At 47.1% G+C, this 21,979-nt stretch overlaps 1 protein-coding gene across 4 annotated transcripts in view; it reads right to left on the bottom strand.

Moving 5' to 3' along the window:
- Positions 1-21,979, bottom strand: part of LOC140394299 (NEDD8-conjugating enzyme UBE2F-like) — a 571,886-nt gene that overhangs the window by 92,745 nt on the left and 457,162 nt on the right. For 2 of the 4 annotated variants that reach the window (XM_072481459.1, XM_072481484.1), the window contains one exon: positions 9,363-9,428. In XM_072481459.1, the coding sequence (XP_072337560.1) occupies positions 9,363-9,428 (66 nt within the window). Of the gene's footprint in view, positions 1-9,362; positions 9,444-21,979 lie in introns of all 4 variants that reach the window. The other 2 variants (XM_072481467.1, XM_072481474.1) reach the window with 1 other exon arrangement.

Below are 21,979 nucleotides of genomic sequence, written 5' to 3'. Positions count from 1 at the left end.
TTCTAACTTGCCCTTTGTTCATCAATGATAATCTGACACTCTTTTAATAAGTTTGGAACTCTCAATTAGTTGATTCCCCCTTAACCTTCATTGAACCTTCAAGTGAGAAAAGTCCCAATTTTTACAGCCTCACTCTAATTCTAACCTCACATCCCCCGTGTCACTTTAATAAAGCTTTGCTGTTTCCTCATCCATGGTTTTATATTTACACAGCACCTTTAATGCGATTAAACATCCCAAGGCGTATTAAGAGTATTATAAAACAAATATATCAGGAAATATGTGATCAGATGACCAAAAGCTTGGTGAAATAGGTAGGTTTTAAGCAAAGTCTGAAGAGAGGAAAGAGAGGTATGAGGCAGAGAGATGTAGGGAAGATGCTCAGGAGCTTGGGGCCGTGGAAATTTAAGGCAGGGTAACCAATGGTGGAGAAATTAAAATCAGGGATACACAAGAGGTGCAATTACAGAGCGCAGAGATATCGGAGGGTAGTGGGGCTGGAGGAGAATACAAGGACAGGGAGGGGCAAAGCCACAGAGGACTTTGAAAATGAGGTAAAGAATTTTAAAATCACGATGTAGGTCAGAAAGCACAGGGGGTGAGGGGGGAATGGAATTTGCTAATTTAAAGACCCGGGCAGCAAAGTTTTGGGTGACCTCAAGTTTATCGAGGGCAGAATGTGATGACCGGCAGGTTGAAATAGTTGAGTCTAGAGGTGACGATCCAAAAGCAACAACATCCTGGATCTTGCATTAATATTAATAGAAATTCTAACTCCAGTGTGGCACTATTGAACAAACCTCAAATCCACGGCTACAATTAAATACTTGGTGCATGATTCAGCGGCCACAGTCGCACCCGACTTGATGGCCGGACTTCTCACGAGATTCACAACGCTTGAAACGTCTCAAGAGATTCAACAGAATGTCGCGATCTGGATCTCGCCCACACAAAGAATCTAACTTCAGTCAGATCAAAAACGGGGACAAATATGAGAAGGGAGGTGGTCAATGCAGGACTGAGAGTGTTGTACCCAAATGCGCACAGTATACGCAACATGGTAAATTAGCCCATTGTGCACAATGAAATTGGCCGGTACGATGTTGTGGGCATCACAGGGACGTGGCTGCAAGGGGATCAGGGCTAGGATCTAAATATCCAAGAGTGTGTGTCCTATCGAAAGGACAGACAGATGGGCAGATGGGGTGGGGTTGCATTTTCATTAAGGAATGAAATTAAATTGATAACAAGAAGCGATATAGGATCAGAAGGCATAGAATCTCTGTGGGTAGAGGTGAGGAATCGCAAAGGAAAATAGACCCTGATGGGAGTTATGTACAGGCCCCTAGCAGCGGTCAGGATGTGGGGCAGAAAATAAATCAGGAGATAGAAAAGGCATATAAGAAAGACAATATTGCAATAATCATGGGGGACTTTGATATGCAGGTGGACTGGGAAAATCAGGTTGGTACCGAATCCCAAGAAAAATAATTTGTGCAATGGCGAATGGTTTTTTGGAGCAACTTGTGACAGAGCCCACTAGCGAACAGGCAATTCTGGGTTTGTGATGTGCAATGAGGCAGACTTGGTTAGTGAACTTAAGGTGAAGGAACCCTTAGGGAACAGTGACCACAATATGATAGAATTTACCCTGCAGTTTACGAGGGAGAAGCTGGAATCAGATGTAACGTATTGTAATTGAGTAAAGGTAACTACAAAGACATGAGGAAGGAGCTAGCCAGGGTTGATTGGAAAGGGAGCCCAGCAGGGAAGACAATGGAACAGCAATGGCAAGAGTTTTGGGGGGTTATTCAGGAGAAATTCATCCCAATGAGGAGGAAACATGCTAAGGGGCATCCATGGCTGATGAGGGAAGTCAAGTACAGCATAAAGCAAAAGAAAAAGCATACAAGGTGACGAGAATTAGTGGGAAGCCAGAGGATTGGGAAGCCTTTAAAAGCGAGCAGAAGTCAACTAAAAAAGCAATAAGGGGGAAAAGGGGGAAATATGAGTTTAAGCTAGCTAGTAATATAAAAGAAGATAGCAAGAGTTTTAAAAAATATATAAAAGGTAAGAGTTGAGCAAGAATAGGCAATAGACCATTGGAAAATGAGGCTGGAGAAGCAGTAATAGGAGACAAAGAAATGGCAGACGAACTGAATAGTTACTTTGCATCAGTCGTCACGGTGGAAGACACCAGTGGGATACCAGAACTTCAGGAGAATCATGGGCAGAGATGAGTGGAGTGGCCATCACTAAGGAGAAGGTTCTGGGGAAACTGGAAGATCTGATAAATCACCTGGACCGGATGGACTACACCCAGGGTTCTAAAAGAGATAGCTGAGGAGATTGTGGAGGCATTGGTGGTGATCTTTCAGGAATCACTGGGGGCAGGGAGGGTCCCAGAGGACTGGAAAGTGGCTAATGTAACACCGCTGTTTAAGAAGGGAGTGAGGCAGAAGATGGGAAATTATAGGCCGGTTAGCCTGACTTTGGTCATTGTTAAGACTTTAGAGTCCATTATTAAAGATGAGATTGTGGAGTTTTTGGAAGTGCATGATAAAATAGGACTGAGTCAGCACGGCTTAGACAAGGGGAGGTCATGTCTGACAAATCTGTTTGAATTCTTTGAGGAGGTAACAAGGAAGTTAGACAAAGGAGAACCAGTGGACGTGATTGCACTCTGGTCGGAAGCATGGAGGCATAGACTATTTTCTAAATGGTGAAAGGCTTAGGAAATCAGATACACAAAGGGGCTGAGGTGTCCTAGTTCAAGATTCTCGTAAGGTTAACGCACAGATTCAGTCAGCAGTTAGAAAGGCAAATGCATCATGTCGAGAAGGCTAGAATATAAGAGCAGGGATGTACTTCTGAGGCTGTATAAGGCTCTGATCAGACCCAATTTGGAGTATTGTGAGTAGTTTTGGACCCTGTATCTAAGGTATTTATATTTATTTTATTGTCACGTGTACTAAGGTACAGTGAAAAGTATTGTTCTGTGTACAGTCCTGACATATCATTCCATACATGAAAAAAAACCATATGGCATACATAAATACACAATGTAAACACATAGACACAGGCATCGGGTGATGCATACAGAAATGCAATACTCAGGAGTGCAATCAGTAGAGTGCATACAGGAGTGCAATCAGTAGAGAAGGTGTGTGAAGAGATCAGATCAGTCCATAAGAGGGTCATTCAGGAGTCTGGTAACTCCATAAGAGGGTCATTCAGGAGTCTGGTAACTCCATAAGAGGGTCATTCAGGAGTCTGGTAACTGTAGTTTCTTATGGTCTGGTAACAGCGGGCAAAAAGCTGTTTTTGAATCTGTTAGTGCATGTTCTCAGACTTTCGTATCTTCTGCCCGATGGAAGAAGAGTGAATACCCCGGGTGGGATGGGTCTTTGATTATGCTGCCCACTTTCCCAAGGCAGCGGGAGGTGCAGATAATGGATGGGAGGCAGGTTTGCGTGATGGACTGGGCTGCGTTCATGACTCTATGTAGTTTCTTATGGTCTTGGGTCGAGCAGTTGCCATACCAGGCTGTGATGCAGCCAGATAGGATGCTTTCTATGGTGCATCTGTAAAAGTTGGTAAGAGTCAGTGTGGACATGTTGAATTTCCTTAGTTTCCTGAGGAAGTACAACACTGTTGTGCTTTCTTGGTGGTAGAGTCGGCGTGGGTGGACCAGGACAGATTGTTGGTGACCTGCACACCTAGGAATTTGAAGCTGTCAACCATCTCCACCTCAACAGCATTGATGCAGACAGGGGTGCCTACGATACTTTGCTTCCCGAAGTCAATGACCAGCTCTTTAGTTTTGCTGACATTGAGGGAGAGATTGTTGTCGTTAAACCTCTTCATTAGCTTCTCTATCTCCCTCTTGTACTCTGACTCATCGTTGTTCGAGATCCGACCCACTCTGGTCATGTCATCAGCAAACTTGTGGAAGAAGTTGGAGCCAAATTTTGCCTCACAGTCGTGTGTGTATAGGTAGCATAGTAGGGGGCTAAGTACGCAGTCTTGTGGCCTGAAGGATGTGCTGGTCTAAGAAAGGGCCCAGAGGAGGTTAACAAGACTATTTACTGGAATGAAGAGCTTGTCATATGAGGAGCGGTTGAGGGCTCTGGGTCTGTAGTCATTAGAGTTTAGAAGGATGAGGGAGGATCTTATTGAAGCTTACAGTATACTGAGAGGCCTAGATAGTGTAGTCGTGAAAAGGATTTTTCTACTAGTAGTAGGAAAAACTAGAACCCGAGGCCACAGACTCAGACTGGAGGGACAATCCTTTAAACCTGAGATGAGGAGGAATTTCTTCAGCCAGAGGGTGGTGAATCTGTGGAACTCTTTGCCAAATCACTGAGCCTCTTTAAGACAAAGATAGATAGGTTCTTGATTAACAGGGGGTCAGGGGTTATGGGGAGAAGGCACATCCATTGAAACGACGGGTGGGGGCATCATATTAATATTGTGTCTGAAAGGTGGCACCTCTCGTGATGCAGCACTCCCCTCAATGCTGCACTGAGTGTCAGCCTAGATTGTTGTACTCAAGCCTCTGGAGTTTAATACAAGGCCAAAGCTTTGGCCTTCCTGTGAATGTATATGGCTTCTGTGCACTGCATATTCATAGTTTCTGCAGCAGCTGTGCATGTGGATTGAAAATCCATGCACAATATCCAAGATCTGACAATCTGAATTGAAATTAAGCTAAAACTGCCTTGTGTTGTTTTATTTGTAATGTGTAATGAAAGTGACTTCACAAGTTCAAGTTTACAAACAGAAAGCAACTTTGAGTTGACAGGAGAGAGTTTTAATAATTCAACCCTCTTATTTAGTACGACTTGCAGAAAGTTCCAACTTACTCCAAGCTGACATCTGGAAAATACTTTGCGGGAGTTTTATTACGTTAAAGGTGCGGTACAAATAATAGTTGTTGTTGAATCTTTGCATCACTTAGCCCTAGTCTTTGCAGATTATTTTTCCGCTAACTCCCCACTACCCTTGCTGGTACCCTTTCTAGTGCCAGTAAGATAGTTAAGCAAATTGTGCAGCACTCCCAGTGTGGATCATTATGCCAGCTTCCTAGCCTTTCACTATGTTGAGTGAGTCACACACCCACATAATCTATTTGCATCTTCGCATTTCAAACATGTGCACATAGATCCTTTGCTGGCTGCATTTTAATTAGTATCCCATTGGTGTGCATCCAGATGAGCTCGTCATTCACTAAAATGCAGGACCTTCCATTTGTCATTATTAAATAGGCAATAAGCATTCAGTTTCTAGAAAGCTGGCTGGAGATCTGTAAACCGGGGTGGGATAGTGCGGCTTGTGAGGAAGCTTGTGAGATAGTATGTAGTTCATGCTTTGACCCCATAGAAATGCTCATAATATGCAATTAGAGACAGGAATGCTTGCACAGTGTATTTGGGAACGCCCCAGGGCAGCACACCAAGGCCAGAATTCTTCAGCCATTGGGATTCTCTTTTCCCACCGGCAGCGCACCCATTCCCCCGGGTTTCCACGCGATGTGGGGTGGCTTCAATGGGAATCCCATTGATAAGTGGTAGCAGTAGAGAATTCCGCTGCCAGCAAATGGCGTGCCACCGAGAAACACAGGATTGGGGGACCGGAGAATACTGCCCAGATGTTGGTCTGAGAGTTCAGCAACAACAACTTGTGTTTATATAGACTCTTTAATATAGGAAAACATTCTAAAGAGCATCATCAAACAACATTTGACACTGAGTTACAGGAGGAGATATCATAGCATGGGAGCAAAAGCTTAGTCAAAGAGCTGGGTTCTAGGGGGTGTCTTAAAGAAAGAGGTGGAGGATTTTTTGTAGGAATTACAGAACTCAAAGTCCTGGCAGCTGAAGGCCTCTGATGATGGAGCAAAGATACCTCAAGAGGGGCGGAAGAAATTCTTGAGATGGGTGGGGCATGAACAGTGAGGCAAAGAATGTAGTGGATGCACAAGATTTGGAGGAATACAGAGTTCTTGGAGGGTTGTAGGGCTGGAGGAGGTTACAGGGTAGAAAGGAGTAAGACTATTGACAGATTTTAAGAAGAGGTTTGAATTTTCAAATCATGGCATGGTTAGATCTAAAGCTAATGCAGATCAGTGAGCAAAGGTTTTTTTTAAATTTAGAGTACCCAATTCCTTTTTTCCCCCCAATTAAGGGGCAATTTAGCGTGGCCAATCCTCCTATCCTGCACATCTTTGGCTTGTGGGGGTGAGACCCACGCAGACACGTGTAGAATGTACAAACTCCTTACAGACAGTGACCCGAGGCCGGGATCGAACCACGGTCCTCGGCGCCGTGAGGCCAGCAGGGGTGACATGTGAACAGGACTTGATGTGAGTTAGGATATGGGCCGCAGAGATTTGGATAAGCTCAAGTTTTGGGAAGGAGGGTAGAAGGCAGGAGACTGGCTTGGAGTACGTGGGAATATTCAAGTCACAGGTAACAAAGGCAGGCATGAGGGTTTCAGCAGATGGCTGAGGCAGGGGGTAAACCGGAAAACATTGCAAAGGTGGAAATTGGCAGTCTTAGCCATGGCGTGGATAAGTATGCAGCTCAGCTTGGAGTCAAATATGGTACTGTTAAGAATTGGGGAAATTAAGATTAAAATTGGGATAATAGAAAATAAAACAGGAGGTGACTGAAGCGATGTTGAGATGTCAATTATCACATCATTGAGAAAGGCCAGTGTTTACCTATGTGACTAGAGGAAAACAATGGGGGTGTAGAAATGGTAACTTCAAAGTGGATAAAGAAATTGACATGTTATATGCCAAAGGTCGACTCCACAGGGTGGAAAAGACCAAAGGGAAACAATGGTATATCCATAGCACAATGACTGGGGAAATGTGGAGACAGGCACTCACTGCTAACATCACACTCGCAGCCAGCTGCAAGACAGTCTCCCGAAAAGTAGCAGGATTTGAAACTGAAGATGGTTTTTATTTGCTGGATTTAGCTCATAGAATTACATAATATGGGGAACAAAGGGGCATCTGCAGAGTTCCAGGATTGTAGGTAGTTGCACACCAAGGGGTAATTTCATGCAATAGTGTGCATAGCCATTAGCATACTTACATGTTGTAGTGTATTATCGTCTTGTGTTTTTTTCCCCCTTTTACGTTAATAAATATTCTTTATTAATTGTTCACACAACGACTGGACTACTTCTTCCTTGGTTCACATATTTGTCTCACAGGATACAAAATTGAATATATACACCACTAAGAACTGGTGTTCCAAGTTACCCTTCTGGGTTTTGGGATAACTTCACATTTAACATCAGCGGGGTTCTTAAAAGGTACCAAGAGGGGGGGGCAACGTGCAGTGAGAAGGGCGGGACAAAGCCTCAGAGCCTTGACAGAGATGTTGTTTCAGAAGGCGAGAGCATGCCAGATTCATGGGTCAAGGGTTGTGCGAAGTGCAGAGACCTGGAAATTCCCCAGTAGCTGCTGGCCTGTGAAGGGAAGGACTGAAGCGTGTTCAAGTTCTGGGCCTATGATGCATCAGGTTTCCACCCTTGGAAACAATCAGCAAGAACGGGGACCAGCTTGGGATGGGGTCGACCAGGACGAGCGGGATGGGGTGGACTGGGAAGTAGGGGAGGAAACAGAGATTGGCATCACGGAAAGCATAGGCAGTTTGGAACATTTGAAAAAGCAGAATTATAATATTAACTGTGGATTGGGACGATTAAGAGGTGGAAATTGTACAGGACTGTTAAAGATAGGGAATTGTATAAATGCAACGTGCCTGTGGACAAAAGTGTGATGCTCTGAGGAATTTGTTACCTGCCCAGTAGAAGAGAAATTCAGAGGGAACATTACACCCAAACAAAAAACACAAGACCACATCTTCTCAAACCAGAAACATGGACCTCCCAACCAAAAATAATCCCAAACCAACAAATTCATTTCTTCCCATTCAAAAGCACAAACGCATCTCCTCCTAATCTACAGGCATGGACACAGCTCCTCGCATCCCTCCAAGATCAGCACCGATTACTGTTAGGTAATTACAAGAATAGCAACAGCCACAGCTGGAATAAGATTAATGAGGCAAGAAATCAATGTTTAATGAAAGTTTTCTGGTGCAATCATGGCAACAATTTCATAGGAGTGATCTGGATACTAAATCTCCTACACACAGCCAATGAGGACAGCTCTGCTGTTACAATCAGCCTACACCCATGTGCAATGTTATATTATCATTCACTGCAAGAACAATGAGGCAATACTTAGCATATATCAATCAATAATTGCCCTGACCCCAGGACTGATGTACACTGGCTCATAAACATTTTTCTCTCCAAGGTACTCGGATATCATGTTCAGTCTGTCTGGTAAAAGCATGTGGGAATCTTTGCTGAATGCCTTTCATTCCAAGGTGACTATTGGCAGAAGACCTTGAAAAAATGTACAGCCTTCTTGCGACAAACCAGAAAAAGTAAACACCATCAATAACCAGATGCAGGAACCAGCATCAACACCCAAGGCATTAAACGCCCAGAAAACTCTCAATCCCTGGGCCAGTTCCCGATCGTTGGGTCAGTCTCTCAATCCCTTTTACCAGGTGCAACATCCAGCAACACAATCTTTCCTTTCTGTCCTCTTCTGAAGCTGCTAGAGTTTTGTCAGAGCACAGGTTCTGGAGCGCCAGAGAGTGTGGTGTCCAGACTGTCACAGACTGAAATCAGCAAACCAGTGTAAAATTGGGATACAAACACAAAGTTTTGGCAGTACATTTAACTATCGAGAGTCTTTTCAAAAAGGGTTTACCAAAAGAACCCACAACTGTGTAGCAACTTCCATAATACCAGAACGCACTGTAACGTTTTTACAGCCGTCATCTTTTGAAATGCAATCATTATTCAATGTTGTCGTGGTGTTGAGACATAAACATTGGCCTGGATATCAGGAGAACTCCCGTGTTGCTTTTTGGATACTGTCAAGGGATCTTTTACATCCACCCGAGAGGGAAGATAGGGCTTGCTTTAATGCCTCACCTGAAAGACGGTCTCTCTGACAGTGTGGCAGTCCCTCAGTACTGCATGGTGACTTTCTGCCTAGTTTTATGTGTTGTAAGTCTCTGGAGCGGAGCTTGAACCCCACAACCTTCTGAATCAATGGTGTAAGTTCTATTATCTTGAATAAATCAGCTTCCCTTTTCAATTAAGCACCATGACTTACAGCATAATTTATGGCAGCAAAGCAGGCTAATTGCTCTCGAACACGGGCCAGGATTTGTTCTGCAATAACACCCCAAAATTCATGCGGTTTTAATGGTTTCTCGACCACGGTCAAGCAATTCAATAATCAGGTTAGTAAAGATTACCTGGCATGACATTCAGCTGGAAGGAATAAAGTTTGTTTACATCAGGGAAATCCAATTTACAAGTGCCTGCAGAGATAAAACCAATAAATGGAGTGAATGCAAATAGAGTCAGCACAACAAACTAGTAAAGACAAGAGCACAAAAGACCACTCAACCCATTCCTCTGATACATTAACTTTCCATCCAAGTCCATCCCTCTGGCACATTTAAACCTCCCAATTATAGGATCCAGTTACATTTTATTGTATGATCTCAATCCGCTTGTCTCCATTCCTGGGCGGAGAGATTATTCTTTGAGAAAATATGTTCTTAAAATCGGTCTTGTTTTGTACTACTCATCATCTAAATTTTGATTAAAAACAGAAAAATCTGTCTTGTTCTGTACTATTTATCTAAATTTTGATAAAGACAGAACACAGAAATTATAAGCAACAGACTGCCCTATAATGAGTTTAAACCACCAGAGCATTACTTACAAAGTAGACCGTTGTCAACCAATCTAATATAAACCTTGACAGGCCAGGGTCCTGACAATGAGGCCATGCACAGGGGTAACGATAACCATATAGATCATGGCCATTTATCTCTGGGAAATCAGGTGGGATGAATACCCCAAGACAAAAAGAAAACAACAGGGAATTTTTGACCACAACATTTAAGACTAGAAGAGGCACAAGTGTCAATAATCAACGTACTGGGCTGAAGAAAGGTAGAAATGGTCTGTTCCAAATTAACCCGGTAGAATAGTTAGATGACAAATTGTCAATGGAGAATTTTTAAACACGAGAAGGAATGACTATAAGATAATGGGCGAGATTCTCTGGCCTCCCCGTGCGGCGTGTTTTGCGGCAGCGGGAGACGGCCTGCCTTTGGGACCTTCTGGTCTCGCTGCTGTCAATGGGACATCCCATTGAATCCACCCCATACCCCCAGGAAACCAGCGGCAGGGACCAGAAAATCCCGCCCAAGATATATTCTTAAGGGGCATTAATGAACAGAGGGCTATAAATAAATAAAGATCAAATCTAGTCTTGGATTGGATTGGATTTGTACAGAGGTACAGTGAAAAGTATTTCTCTGGAGCAGTTCAAACAGATCATTCAATATAGGTGAAGAAAATAAAATAAAAATGGAAATACATAATAGGGCAACACAAGGTACATAATGTAAACACGTAGACACCAGCATTGTGTGAAGCATACAGGAGTGTAGTATTAATCAGGTCAGTCCATAAGAGGGTCGTTTAGGAGTCTGGTAACAGCGGGGAAGAAGCTGTTTTTTGTATCTGTTCGTGTGTGTTCTCAGACTTTTGTATCTCCTGCCCGATGGAAGAGGTTGGAAGTCAGGTGGGAGGGGTCTTTGATTATGCTGCCTACTTTCCCAAAGCAGCGGGAGGTGCAGATGGAATCAATGGATGGGAGACAGGTTCGTCGGATGGACTGGACTGTGTTCATGTCTCTGAAGTTTCTTGTGGTCTTGGGCCGAGCAGTTGCCATACTAAGCTATGATGCAGCCAGATAGGATGCTTTCTATGGTGCATCTGTAAAAGTTGGTAAGAGTCAATATGGACATGCTGAATTTCCTTAGTTTCCTGAGGAAGTATCGACGCTGCTGTGCTTTCTTGGTGATAGCATCGACGGGGTGGACCAGGACAGATATTTGGAGATGTGTACACCTAGGAATTTGAAGCTGTCAACCATCTCCACCTCGGCCCCGTTGATGCTGACAGGGGTGTGTACAGGACTTTGTGTCCTGAAGTCAATGACCAGCTCTTTAGTTTTGCTGGCATTGAGGGAGAGATTGTTGTCGCTGCACTCCATCCTGTGAGATTAAAAGGGAGGCATATGATAAAGTAGTCATGACAATACTAAGATTCACTTGAGGAAAGAGCTGCACTCTGGAAGCTAATGATTCAAAATAAAAATGTTGGACTTTAACCTGGTGTTGTAAGACTTCTTACTGTGCCCCCACCCCCCAGTCCAACGCCAGCATTTTCACATCAATACTAAAATAAACCATGAGAAATATAGAAAAAATAGTGAAATGTAGAAAGGCAGATCAAAGAGAGTTAAAAAGTGAAAAGCTCTAGGGACTGAAGGGTGGGGGGGGGGGATTGGCATGGCAGAAGAATGAAACAAAAACTTTATATTAATTTATTTTAAGTTATAGACGATGTTGGATGTGTAGATCTACTAGACAAGGATATGAACAATTATTAGAGGCAATTGAAGAAAAGGAATTGGTTCTGAATATGTTAGAACTCTGAATGGATCAGCCATTGAGTTAGAACATAGAACATACAGTGCAGAAGGAGGCTATTCGGCCCATCGAGTCTGCGCCGACCCAAATAAGCCCTCACTTCCACCCTATCCCCGTAACCCAATAACTCCTCCTAACCTTTTTGGTCACTAAGGGCAATTTATCATGGCCAGTCCACCTAACCTGCACGTCTTTGGACTGTGGGAGGAAACCGGAGCACCCGGAGGAAACCCACGCAGACACGGGGAGAACGTGCAGACTCCACACAGACAGTGACCCAGTGGGGAATCGAACCTGGGACCCTGGCGTTGTGAAGCCACAATGCTATCCACTTGTGCTACCATGCTGCCACCCTGATGGCCGCACCCTCGCTGCTGAAAGGAAGTGAGAACAGAGGTCCTTAAGAATGCAAGGTGTTGATGAAAGTTTCCTTCAAAAAGGGAGAAGATGCCAGATTAATTTCAGATCAAGACAGTCTAACATCTGGGATAGACTCTTAAAATCCATAATTAAACATAAAATTAGTGAGTGTTTGGAAATACATGGATTAATTAACAGCAGACAGCATTGATTTGTAAAGGGGAGTCAATTTACCGTGGCCAATCCATCTACCCTGCACATCTTTGGGTTGTTGGGGCAAAACCCACGCAGACACGAGGAGAATGTGCAAACGCCACACGGACAGTGACCCGGGACCGGGATCGAACCCGGGTCCTTGGCACCATGAGGCAACAGTGCTAACCACTGAGCCACCATGCCGCTCAGGGGAGTCTAATTTGATGACATTAATTCTTTTTGCGAGAAATGATAACGAGAATGCAGTGGTGTATATGAATGTTCAGACTGCATTTCATGAAGAGTCTCACAAGAGATTTGTTGTAAAAAATTGCATTTGAGTATAAGGAACACAATTTCAAAGTATACTTTTGACACAAAAGGAGATTTGACTAACAGTGAGAAGAACTGTAAGGCAGGCAGCGGGAAGTCAAATGAATGAGTCTGAGGTATACACATTTTGGGAGGAAATACAAGGGATCAGTAGTATGTACACTTAATGATCAGACACTAAAGGGTGTCGATGAGCAGGATGAACTAAGGGATCAAATACATCCCAGTTCTGAAGGAAGGTCCTGGACCAGAAACATTAATTCTGCTTTTCCTTCCTCAGTTGCTGCCAGACCTGCTGAATATTTCCAGCATTTTCTGTTTTGTCAAATACATGCTCGATGCAGATAGAAAATGTTGTAAAGTTCCGGGTGCAGCGATGACCAGCTAAGTCGCACGTTTCGGCAGCTCCCGGTGGAATGGACTTTTGGGCTCTTAATAGGAGCCCCATCGGCAATTTTCACGGCAAATAACACTGTGCGATAATCCAGAAGGGAATCCCCCCCGGACACGGATGGAAAAAAGAGAGGAAAGTAGCCGGATTTCGGTGGATCCTCTAGAGCAGCGGCCAGGAAGGCAGGCACAAAGCAAGATGGCGTCGGAAGGAGGCAGTTTAATATGGGGCCCTGACCAACAAGAGTTCCCGCGGCGTTGCGTAGATGAACTCAAAAAGGAGATGAAGAAGGAGCTGTTGGCCCCGATATTACAAGCGATTGAGGGGCTAAAGGAGGAGCAAAAGACCCAGGAACAGGAGCTTCGGGTCGTGAAGGCAAAGGCTGCTGAGAATGAGGACGACATACAGGGCCTGGTGGTGAAAACGGAGATCCACGAGGCACAACACAAAAGATGTGTGGAAAGGCTGGAGGTGCTGGAGAACAATGCGAGGAGGAAGAACTTAAGGATTCTTGGTCTTCCCGAAGGTGCAGAGGGGGCGGACGTCGGGGCATATGTGAGCACGATGCTGCATTCGTTAATGGGATCGGAGGCCCCGACGGGTCCGCTGGAGGTGGAGGGAGCCTATCGAGTTATGGCGCGAAGACCGAGGGCTGGAGAAACTCCTCGAGCAATAGTTGTGAGATTTCTCCGATACAAGGACAGAGAGATGGTCCTCAGATGGGCCAAGAAAACTCGGAACAGTAGGTGGGAGAATGCGGTGATCCGCGTGTATCAAGATTGGAGTGCGGAGGTGGCGAGAAGGAGGGCAAGCTTTAATCGGGCCAAGGCGGTGTTGCATAAAAGGAAGGTCAAATTCGGAATGTTGCAGCCGGCGAGACTGTGGGTCACACATCTAGGGAAACACCACTATTTCGAAACGGCAGACGAAGCGTGGACATTTATTGTCGAGGAGAAGCTGGAGTGAGCGGGCCAGAAGAAAAAGAACGTTTGGGACAAAAGGGGGGGGGGGGTGAATTTGTGGGATGAAGGGGGGAAAAGGGGGAAGAGAAGACTTCCCAGATTGTTAAACCTGCGACCCTGTAACTTCTCTCTCTTCCCCATGTCGTGGGGAGGGGGTGAGGGAGGATGAGGAGCTGTGGGCGCCGGCCATTGGGGCGGGGCCAAAAGGGGAAGCGCGGGCTTTGTTCCCGCGCTATGGTAATCATGGCGGGAACAGGGAAGCAGGAAGGAGGGGGCCTCGCACAGTGTGAGCCGAGGTCACGGGGGGAAGCCGAGGTCGGCCAGAGTTTGCTGACTTCTGGGAGCAACATGGGGGGTGCAATTACGCTAGCTTGGGATCAAGCGGGGGGGAGGGGGGGTTAACTGGGTTGCTGCTGCTGGGGAGAAGGTGGAGCTGGTATGGGAGTGGGGGGTCGGGGCGGGGGGGCGCCGCCTGGGGGGTATACAGCTACGTGGGAACCGGGTGAGGAGCTGGATTGAAAAAGGAAATGGCTAGTCGTCAAGGGGGGGGTAAAGAGCCCCCCAACCCGGTTGATCACGTAGAATGTGAGAGGGCTGAACGGGCCGATTAAGAGGGCACGGGTACTCGCACACCTAAAGAAACTTAAGGCAGATGTGGTTATGCTTCAGGAGACGCATCTGAAGCTGACAGACCAGGTTAGACTGCGCAAAGGATGGGTGGGGCAGGTGTTTCATCCGGGGCTGGATGCAAAAAACAAGGGGGTGGCCATACTAGTGGGGAAGCGGGTAATGTTTGAGGCAAAGACTCTCGTGGCAGATAGTGGGGGCAGATACGTGATGGTGAGTGGCAAACTGCAAGGGGAGGCGGTGGTATTGGTGAACGTGTATGCCCCGAACTGGGATGATGCCAATTTTATGAGGCGTATGTTAGGACGCATCCCGGACCTAGAGGCTGGAAAGTTGGTAATGGGTGGAGACTTTAATACGGTGCTGGACCCAGGGCTGGACAGATCGAGGTCCAGGACCGGAAGGAGGCCGGCTGCAGCTAGGGTGCTTAAGGATTTTATGGTGCAGATGGGAGCAGTAGATCCCTGGAGATTTAGTAGACCTAGGAGTAAGGAGTTTTCGTTTTTCTCCTATGTACATAAAGTATTTTCACGAATAGATTTTTTTGTTTTGGGAAGGGCACTGATCCCAAAGGTGACGGGGACGGAGTACACGGCTATAGCCATCTCGGATCATGCTCCACACTGGGTGGACCTGGAGATAGGGGAAGAAAAACAACAGCTTCCACCCTGGAGAATGGACATGGGATTATTGGCAGATGAGGGTGTGTGTTTAAGGGTGAGGGGGTGTATTGAAAGGTACTTGGAAATTAATGATAATGGGGAGGTACAGGTGGGAGTGGTCTGGGAGGCACTGAAGGCAGTGGTTAGAGGGGAGCTGATATCAATCAGGGCACATAAAGGAAAGCAGGAGAGTAGGGAACGGGAGCGGTTGCTGCAAGAACTTCTGAGGGTGGACAGACAATATGCGGAAGCACCGGAGGAGGGACTGTACAGGGAAAGGCAAAGGCTACATATAGAGTTTGACTTGTTGACTACGGGTAAGGCAGAGGCACAATGGAGGAAGGCACAGGGTGTACAGTACGAATATGGGGAGAAGGCGAGTAGGTTGTTGGCCCACCAACTGAGGAAAAGGGGAGCAGTGAGGGAGATAGGGGGGGTGAGAGATGAGGAGGGGGAGATGGAGCGGGGAGAGTGAATGGAGTGTTCAAGGCATTTTATGAAAGATTATATGAAGCGCAGCCCCCGGACGCGAAGGAGCGAATGATGTGCTTTCTGGATCAGCTGGAATTTCCTAAGGTGGAGGAACAGGAGAGAGTGGGGCTGGGAGCACAGATTGAGACGGAGGAAGTAGTGAAAGGGGTTGGAAGCATGCAGGCGGGGAAGGCCCCGGGACCAGACGGATTCCCAGTTGAATTCTATGAGAAATATTTGGACTTGCTGGCCCCGCTACTGATGAGAACCTTTAATGAGGCGAGGGAAAGGGGGCAGCTGCCCCCGACTATGTCAGAGGCAACGATATCGCTCCTCCTAAAGAAGGAAAAAGACCCGCTGCAATGCGGGTCATACAGGCCCATTTCCCTCCTGAATGTGGATGCTAAGATTCTGGCCAAGGTAATGGCAATGAGGATAGAGGATTGTTTCCCGGGGGTGGTCCATGAGGACCAAACTGGGTTTGTGAAGGGGAGACAGCTAAGTACGGAGGCTGCTAGGGGTAATGATGATGCCCCCACCAGAGGGGGAAGCGGAGATAGTGGTGGCGATGGATGCCGAGAAAGCATTTGATAGAGTGGAGTGGGATTATTTGTGGGAGGTGTTGAGGAGATTTGGCTTTGGGGACGGGTATATCAGGTGGGTACAGTTGATGTATAGGGCCCCGATGGCGAGCGTGGTCACGAATGGACGGGGGTCTGACTATTTTCGGCTCCATAGAGGGACGAGGCAGGGATGTCCTCTGTCTCCGTTATTGTTTGCACTGGCGATTGAACCCCTGGCCATGGCACTGAGGGGTTCCAGGAAGTGGAGGGGAGTACTTAGGGGGTGAGAAGAACACCGGGTATCTCTATATGCGGACGATTTGTTGCTATATGTGGCGGACCCGGCGGAGGGGATGCCAGAGATAATGCGGATACTTGGGGAGTTTGGGGATTTTTCAGGGTATAAACTGAACATGGGGAAAAGTGAGTTATTTGTGGTGCACCCGGGGGAGCAGAGCAGAGAGATAGAGATAGAGGATTTACCGTTGAGGAAGGTAACAAGGGACTTCCGGTACCTGGGGATCCAGATAGCCAAGAATTGGGGTACATTACATAGGCTTAATTTAACACGGTTGGTGGAACAGATGGAGGAGGATTTCAAGAGATGGGACATGGTGTCCTTGTCATTGGCATGTAGGGTGCAGGCGGTTAAAATGGTGGTCCTCCCGAGATTCCTTTTTGTGTTCCAGTGCCTCCCGGTGGTGATCACGAAGGCTTTTTTCAAAAGAATTGAGAAGAGCATTATGAGTTTTGTGTGGGCTGGGAAGACCCCGAGAGTGAGGCGGGGATTCTTGCAGCGTAGTAGGGACAGGGGGGGGGGGGGGCTGGCACTACCAAGCCTAAGTGAGTACTACTGGGCCGCCAATGTTTCAATGGTGTGTAAGTGGATGGGAGAAGGGGAGGGAGCGGCGTGGAAGAGAATGGAGAGGGCGTCCTGCAAGGGGACTAGCCTGCAAGCAATGGTGACGGCGCCGTTGCCGTTCTCACCAAAGAAATACACCACATGTCCGGTGGTGGTGGCTACATTGAGAATTTGGGGGCAGTGGAGACGGCATAGGGGAGGGACGGGAGCTTCGGTGCTGTCCCCGATAAGAAACAATCATAGGTTCGTTCCGGGGAGAAAGGATGGGGGATTTGGAGCATGGCAAAGAGCTGGGGTAGTACAATTAAGAGATCTATTTGTAGATGGGACGTTTGCGAGTTTGGGAGCGCTGACGGAGAAATATGGGTTGCCCCAAGGGAATGCATTTCGGTATATGCAATTGAGGGCTTTTGTGAGGCAACAGGTGAGGGAATTCCCGCAGCTCCGGACGCAGGAAGTGCAGGATAGAGTGATCTCAAGAGACATGGGTGGGGGACGGTAAGGTAGCGGACATATACAGGGAGATGAGGGAGGAGGGGGAGATCATGGTAGATGAGCTGAAAGGGAAATGGGAAGAAGAACTGGGGGAGGAGATTGAGGAGGGGCTGTGGGCGGATGCCCTACGTAGGGTAAACTCATCGTCCTCGTGTGCCAGGCTAAGCCTGATACAATTTAAGGTGCTACACAGGGCGCATATGACTGGAGAACGGCTTAGTAAATTTTTGGGGGTAGAGGATAGGTGTGCGAGATGCTCGAGAGGCCCAGCGAATCACACCCACATGTTCTGGTCATGCCCGGCACTACAGGGGTTCTGGGTGGGGGTGGCGAATGTGCTTTCGAAGGTGGTGGGGGTCCGGGTCGAACCAAGCTGGGGGTTGGCTATATTTGGGGTTGCAGAAGAGCCGGGAGTGCAGGAGGCGAGAGAGGCTGACGTGTTGGCCTTTGCGTCCCTTGTAGCCCGGCGCAGGATATTGTTAATGTGGAAGGAAGCTAAGCCCCCGGGGGTGGAGACCTGGATAAACGATATGGCAGAGTTCATAAAGTTAGAACGGATTAAGTTCGTGTTAAGGGGTTCGGCTCAGGGGTTCACCAGACGGTGGCAACCGTTCGTCGACTACCTCACAGAAAGATAGAGGGAATGGAAAAGAAGTAGATAACAGCAGCAACCCAGCGGGGAGGGGAATCGGACGGACTCTCAGGGATGTTATTGTACATGGATAGGTATTTGGTATATGTAATTGTATATTGGACTGTAATTTTGGAGAGTATTTATTTTGGACAAGGCAGTTGCCATTTAGTTTTGTTTTTCTTTTGTTTTTGTTTATATATATATTATTTATTTATTTGTTTAAAACTGGCCACGGCTATTTATATTGCTTTATTGTTGTGTAAAAGAAACACTACGTATTGTTATGTTTGGCCAAAAAACGCGAATAAAATATATTTAAAAAAAAAAGAAAATGTTGTAAAATGTGTTGTGTTTTATAAATAAGGACGTGGAAGAATTGACTTCCTTCATTCTTTGCAATGAAACCTGTCTGATTTGAAAGGAGACATTATGACCACACACACACATTTTAACCATTATCTTGCAAGGACACTTCCAGTAAAGGCTGTTGGATCATTTGCAGTATTAAACAGAGAAAACAAACTAAGAGCAAGCAAATCTAGGAGAGGCCATGGCAAAAGCCATTACCAGCAGATCACTTCTGCCTTTTTGTGAAAAATACTTTGAACAAAATGGAAATGCTGTGTTCAGAAAGGCACACAATTCTGTTGGATGAGATTTCTTTATTAGGAAGAAAAACATTAGCCAGTAATATCTGGTGTGAAAATGGTGTCCAGCATTTTCCCAGGAATTAAGTGGTGTAACTGATTGCTCTGGGAATCCCTCTGGGAGTCTGGTGTCCACTGCTTTTGCTAAGAAGCCGATGAGAACACTTGCAAAACTCATCTAGCCCACGACTTTCCTTCACGTGCTTGTAAAGCCCATGACGAGGAAATGGTGAGGCCTTTCGGATTCAAAAGTACCATTCCCAAATGTAATAGATGTGGCAAGACGTCACCAGGCCCACTCTTGAAGACAGCAGCAGAAAAAAAATGCACATTTTAAAATGAGAAGAGTATAATGTCAGGCAGAGATATAATTGTACACTAACAGTTGTTGGAAACAAGACTTCCGGTGGCGGCCATGGAGGGGTAGGTCGCACATTTGATAGCTCCCGCCTGTAACGGACTTTTGGACCTTTTTTCCCCCCTTTCCCCCCGGATTTTATGGGATAAAGCAGTGAAGGGTGAGACAGTAAGGAGAAATCCCCCTCTGGTGAATGGAGAATTGGACCAGAAGTGGCCGTGTGAGACGACAAAGTCCTATAAGGGAGACGCAAGCAGAGCTGGTAACACTGGGCAGCATGGCGGAGGGCAAGGGCCACGGGGAGACGGCACAGTGGTCGACGGAGCAGCTGGTGAAGTTTTTCAAGGATTGCTTCGCCAAGCTGAAGAACGACACGCTGGACCCGATTAAGGCTTCGATTGATCAAGCGGTTCAGAATCAGGAAACCCACGGGAGAGCGATCCAGGAGGTCGAACAAAAGTTGTCCGAGCACGAGGAGTATATAACTGCGCTGGAAGGCAAGGTGGGGATGACCAACGACTGCCAGAAAAGAATGCAGGAGAAGCTGGAGGACCTGGATAATAGGTCCAGGAGGCAGAATCTCAGAATTGTTGGCCTCCCTGAAGGCAGAGAGGGATCGGATACGAGGGCCTATGTGACGGACATGGTGGAGAAGTTGATGGGGGCTGGGGCATTCCCTCCATTCCTGGAATTGACAGAGCGCACGCAAGGAAGCCCAGAGCGAATGAACCGCCGAGGGCCATGGTGGTACATTTTCACCGTTTCATGGACAAGGAACACGTTTTGCGGTGGGCCAAGAAAGAACGAAGCAGCAAGTGGGAGAACTGTGAGTTGCGCATCTATCAGGACCTGAGAGCTGATTTGGCCAAGAGGCGAGCTGGGTTCAATCGGGCAAAAACGGCCCTCTTTAAGAAGGGGGTGAAGTTCGGGATGGTGTACCCAGCCCGCCTGTGGGTCACACATGAGGAACTGGACTTCTACTTTGAAACGGCAGACGAAGTATGGACCTTTATTAAAGAAATTAAGCTGGAGGCGAATTAAAAGACACTTAAGCCTTGTAGAATTACAGTGGCAGCGATTTGTGTGAAATAATGGGCTGTGTGGATGGTTAAAAGTTGATCTGTCTTGCAGGGACCTTGTTAGAGGGGGGGATGGGCTTTGAATTTAGTTCTGCTTTTTGGGTGACTATTTTTCTAAAGTGATTGTTTCTTCACTTTTTTTTTCCTGTTGTTTGTTTACTGGGGAATGCGATGCTTTTAAAATGTTTATTCATGCCGGGGGGGGGGGGGAGGAGAGTACAATAGGGAGACAGACTGCTTGGTGCCAGGGGCGGGAGCTATCGAGTCAGCATGGGTCAGCTGACTCTCGGAAGCGCAGTGGGGGGGTGGACAGGTGTTAAGCTGGAGTTTGACTGCTAGGGAGGGGGGGGGGGGGGGGGAGAAGAGAGCTGCTTTGCTGACAGGGGAGGAATTGTTACTAGGGGACAAATGGGAGGTCGGGAACGACGACAGGCCGAGGGGGGCTCGAGGAAGCGGAGGGCGCGAGCTCGAGGCTGGCCTAAAAAGGGTGATGGCTAGTTGGCAGGGATGGGGGGTTGGAAGCCCCCCATCCAGGCTGATCACATGGAACGTGAGAGGACTGAATGGGCCGGTAAAGAGGGCTTGTGTGTTCGCGCATTTGAGGGAACTGAAGGCAGACATGGCAATGCTACAAGAAACACACCGAAAGGTTACAGACCAGACGAGCTTGAGGAAGGGGTGGGTTAGCCAAGTGTTCCACTCAGGACTGGACTCAAAGACCAGGGGGGTAGCGATCTTGATCAACAAACGAGTGGCATTCGAGGCAGGGAGAATTGTGTCAGACAAGGGGGGGTAGGTACATAATGGTGAGTGGGAAGCTGGAGGGGGTGCGGGTGGTACTCGTGAACATATATGCTCCGAATTGGGACAATGTGGAATTTATGAGGCGGGTTTTAGGTAAGATCCCAGACTTATAGAGTCACATAACCTGATCATGGGAGGGGACTTCAACACAGTCATTGATCCGGAATTGGACCGATCAAAATCCAGGTCAGGGAGGAGGCCGGCTGCGGCAAAGGAATTGAAGGATTTTATGGAACAGATGGGGGGAGTAGACCCATGGAGGTTTGCATGGCCGAGGACGAAAGAGTTTTCCTTTTTTTCACACGTCCACAAGGTATACTTTCGCATTGACTTTGTTGTTCTGAGCAGGGCGCTGATACCGAAGGTGGTGGATACTGAGTATTCGGCGATTGCAGTGTCGGATCATGCCCCACACTGGGTGGATCTATGGGTTAGTGTGGAGAGAGGGCAACGCCCGCTGTGGAGACTGGATGTGCGGTTGCTAGCAGACGAGGCGGTCTGTGGGCGGGTTAACAAGTCCATCCACAACTACCTGGAAACAAATGATACGGGGGAGGTCTCTGCAGCAACGGTCTGGGAAGCTCTGAAGGCAGTAGTCAGAGGGGAATTAATCTCGATACGGGCCCACAGAGAAAAGGTGGAACGGGGCTGAGAGGGATAGATAAGTGGAGGAGACACTCCAAGTGGACAGGAGCTACTCGGAGGCCCCGGATGCGGGGCTACTGAGGGAGCGGCGGAGGTTACAGGTAGAGTTTGGGCTGTTGACCACAAGGAAAGCGGTGGAACAGTTGAGGAAGGGCAAGGGGGGCGATCTATGAGTACGGGGAAAAGGCAAGTAGAATGTTGGCGCATCAGCTCAGGAAAAGAGAGGCGGCCAGGGAGATAGGTAAAGTAAAGAGTAGAGATGGTAATACT

This window comes from Scyliorhinus torazame, chromosome 2, assembly GCF_047496885.1.
Source record: "Scyliorhinus torazame isolate Kashiwa2021f chromosome 2, sScyTor2.1, whole genome shotgun sequence".
Classification (NCBI taxonomy): domain Eukaryota; kingdom Metazoa; phylum Chordata; class Chondrichthyes; order Carcharhiniformes; family Scyliorhinidae; genus Scyliorhinus; species Scyliorhinus torazame.
This window is presented reverse-complemented; position numbering and strand designations above follow the sequence as displayed.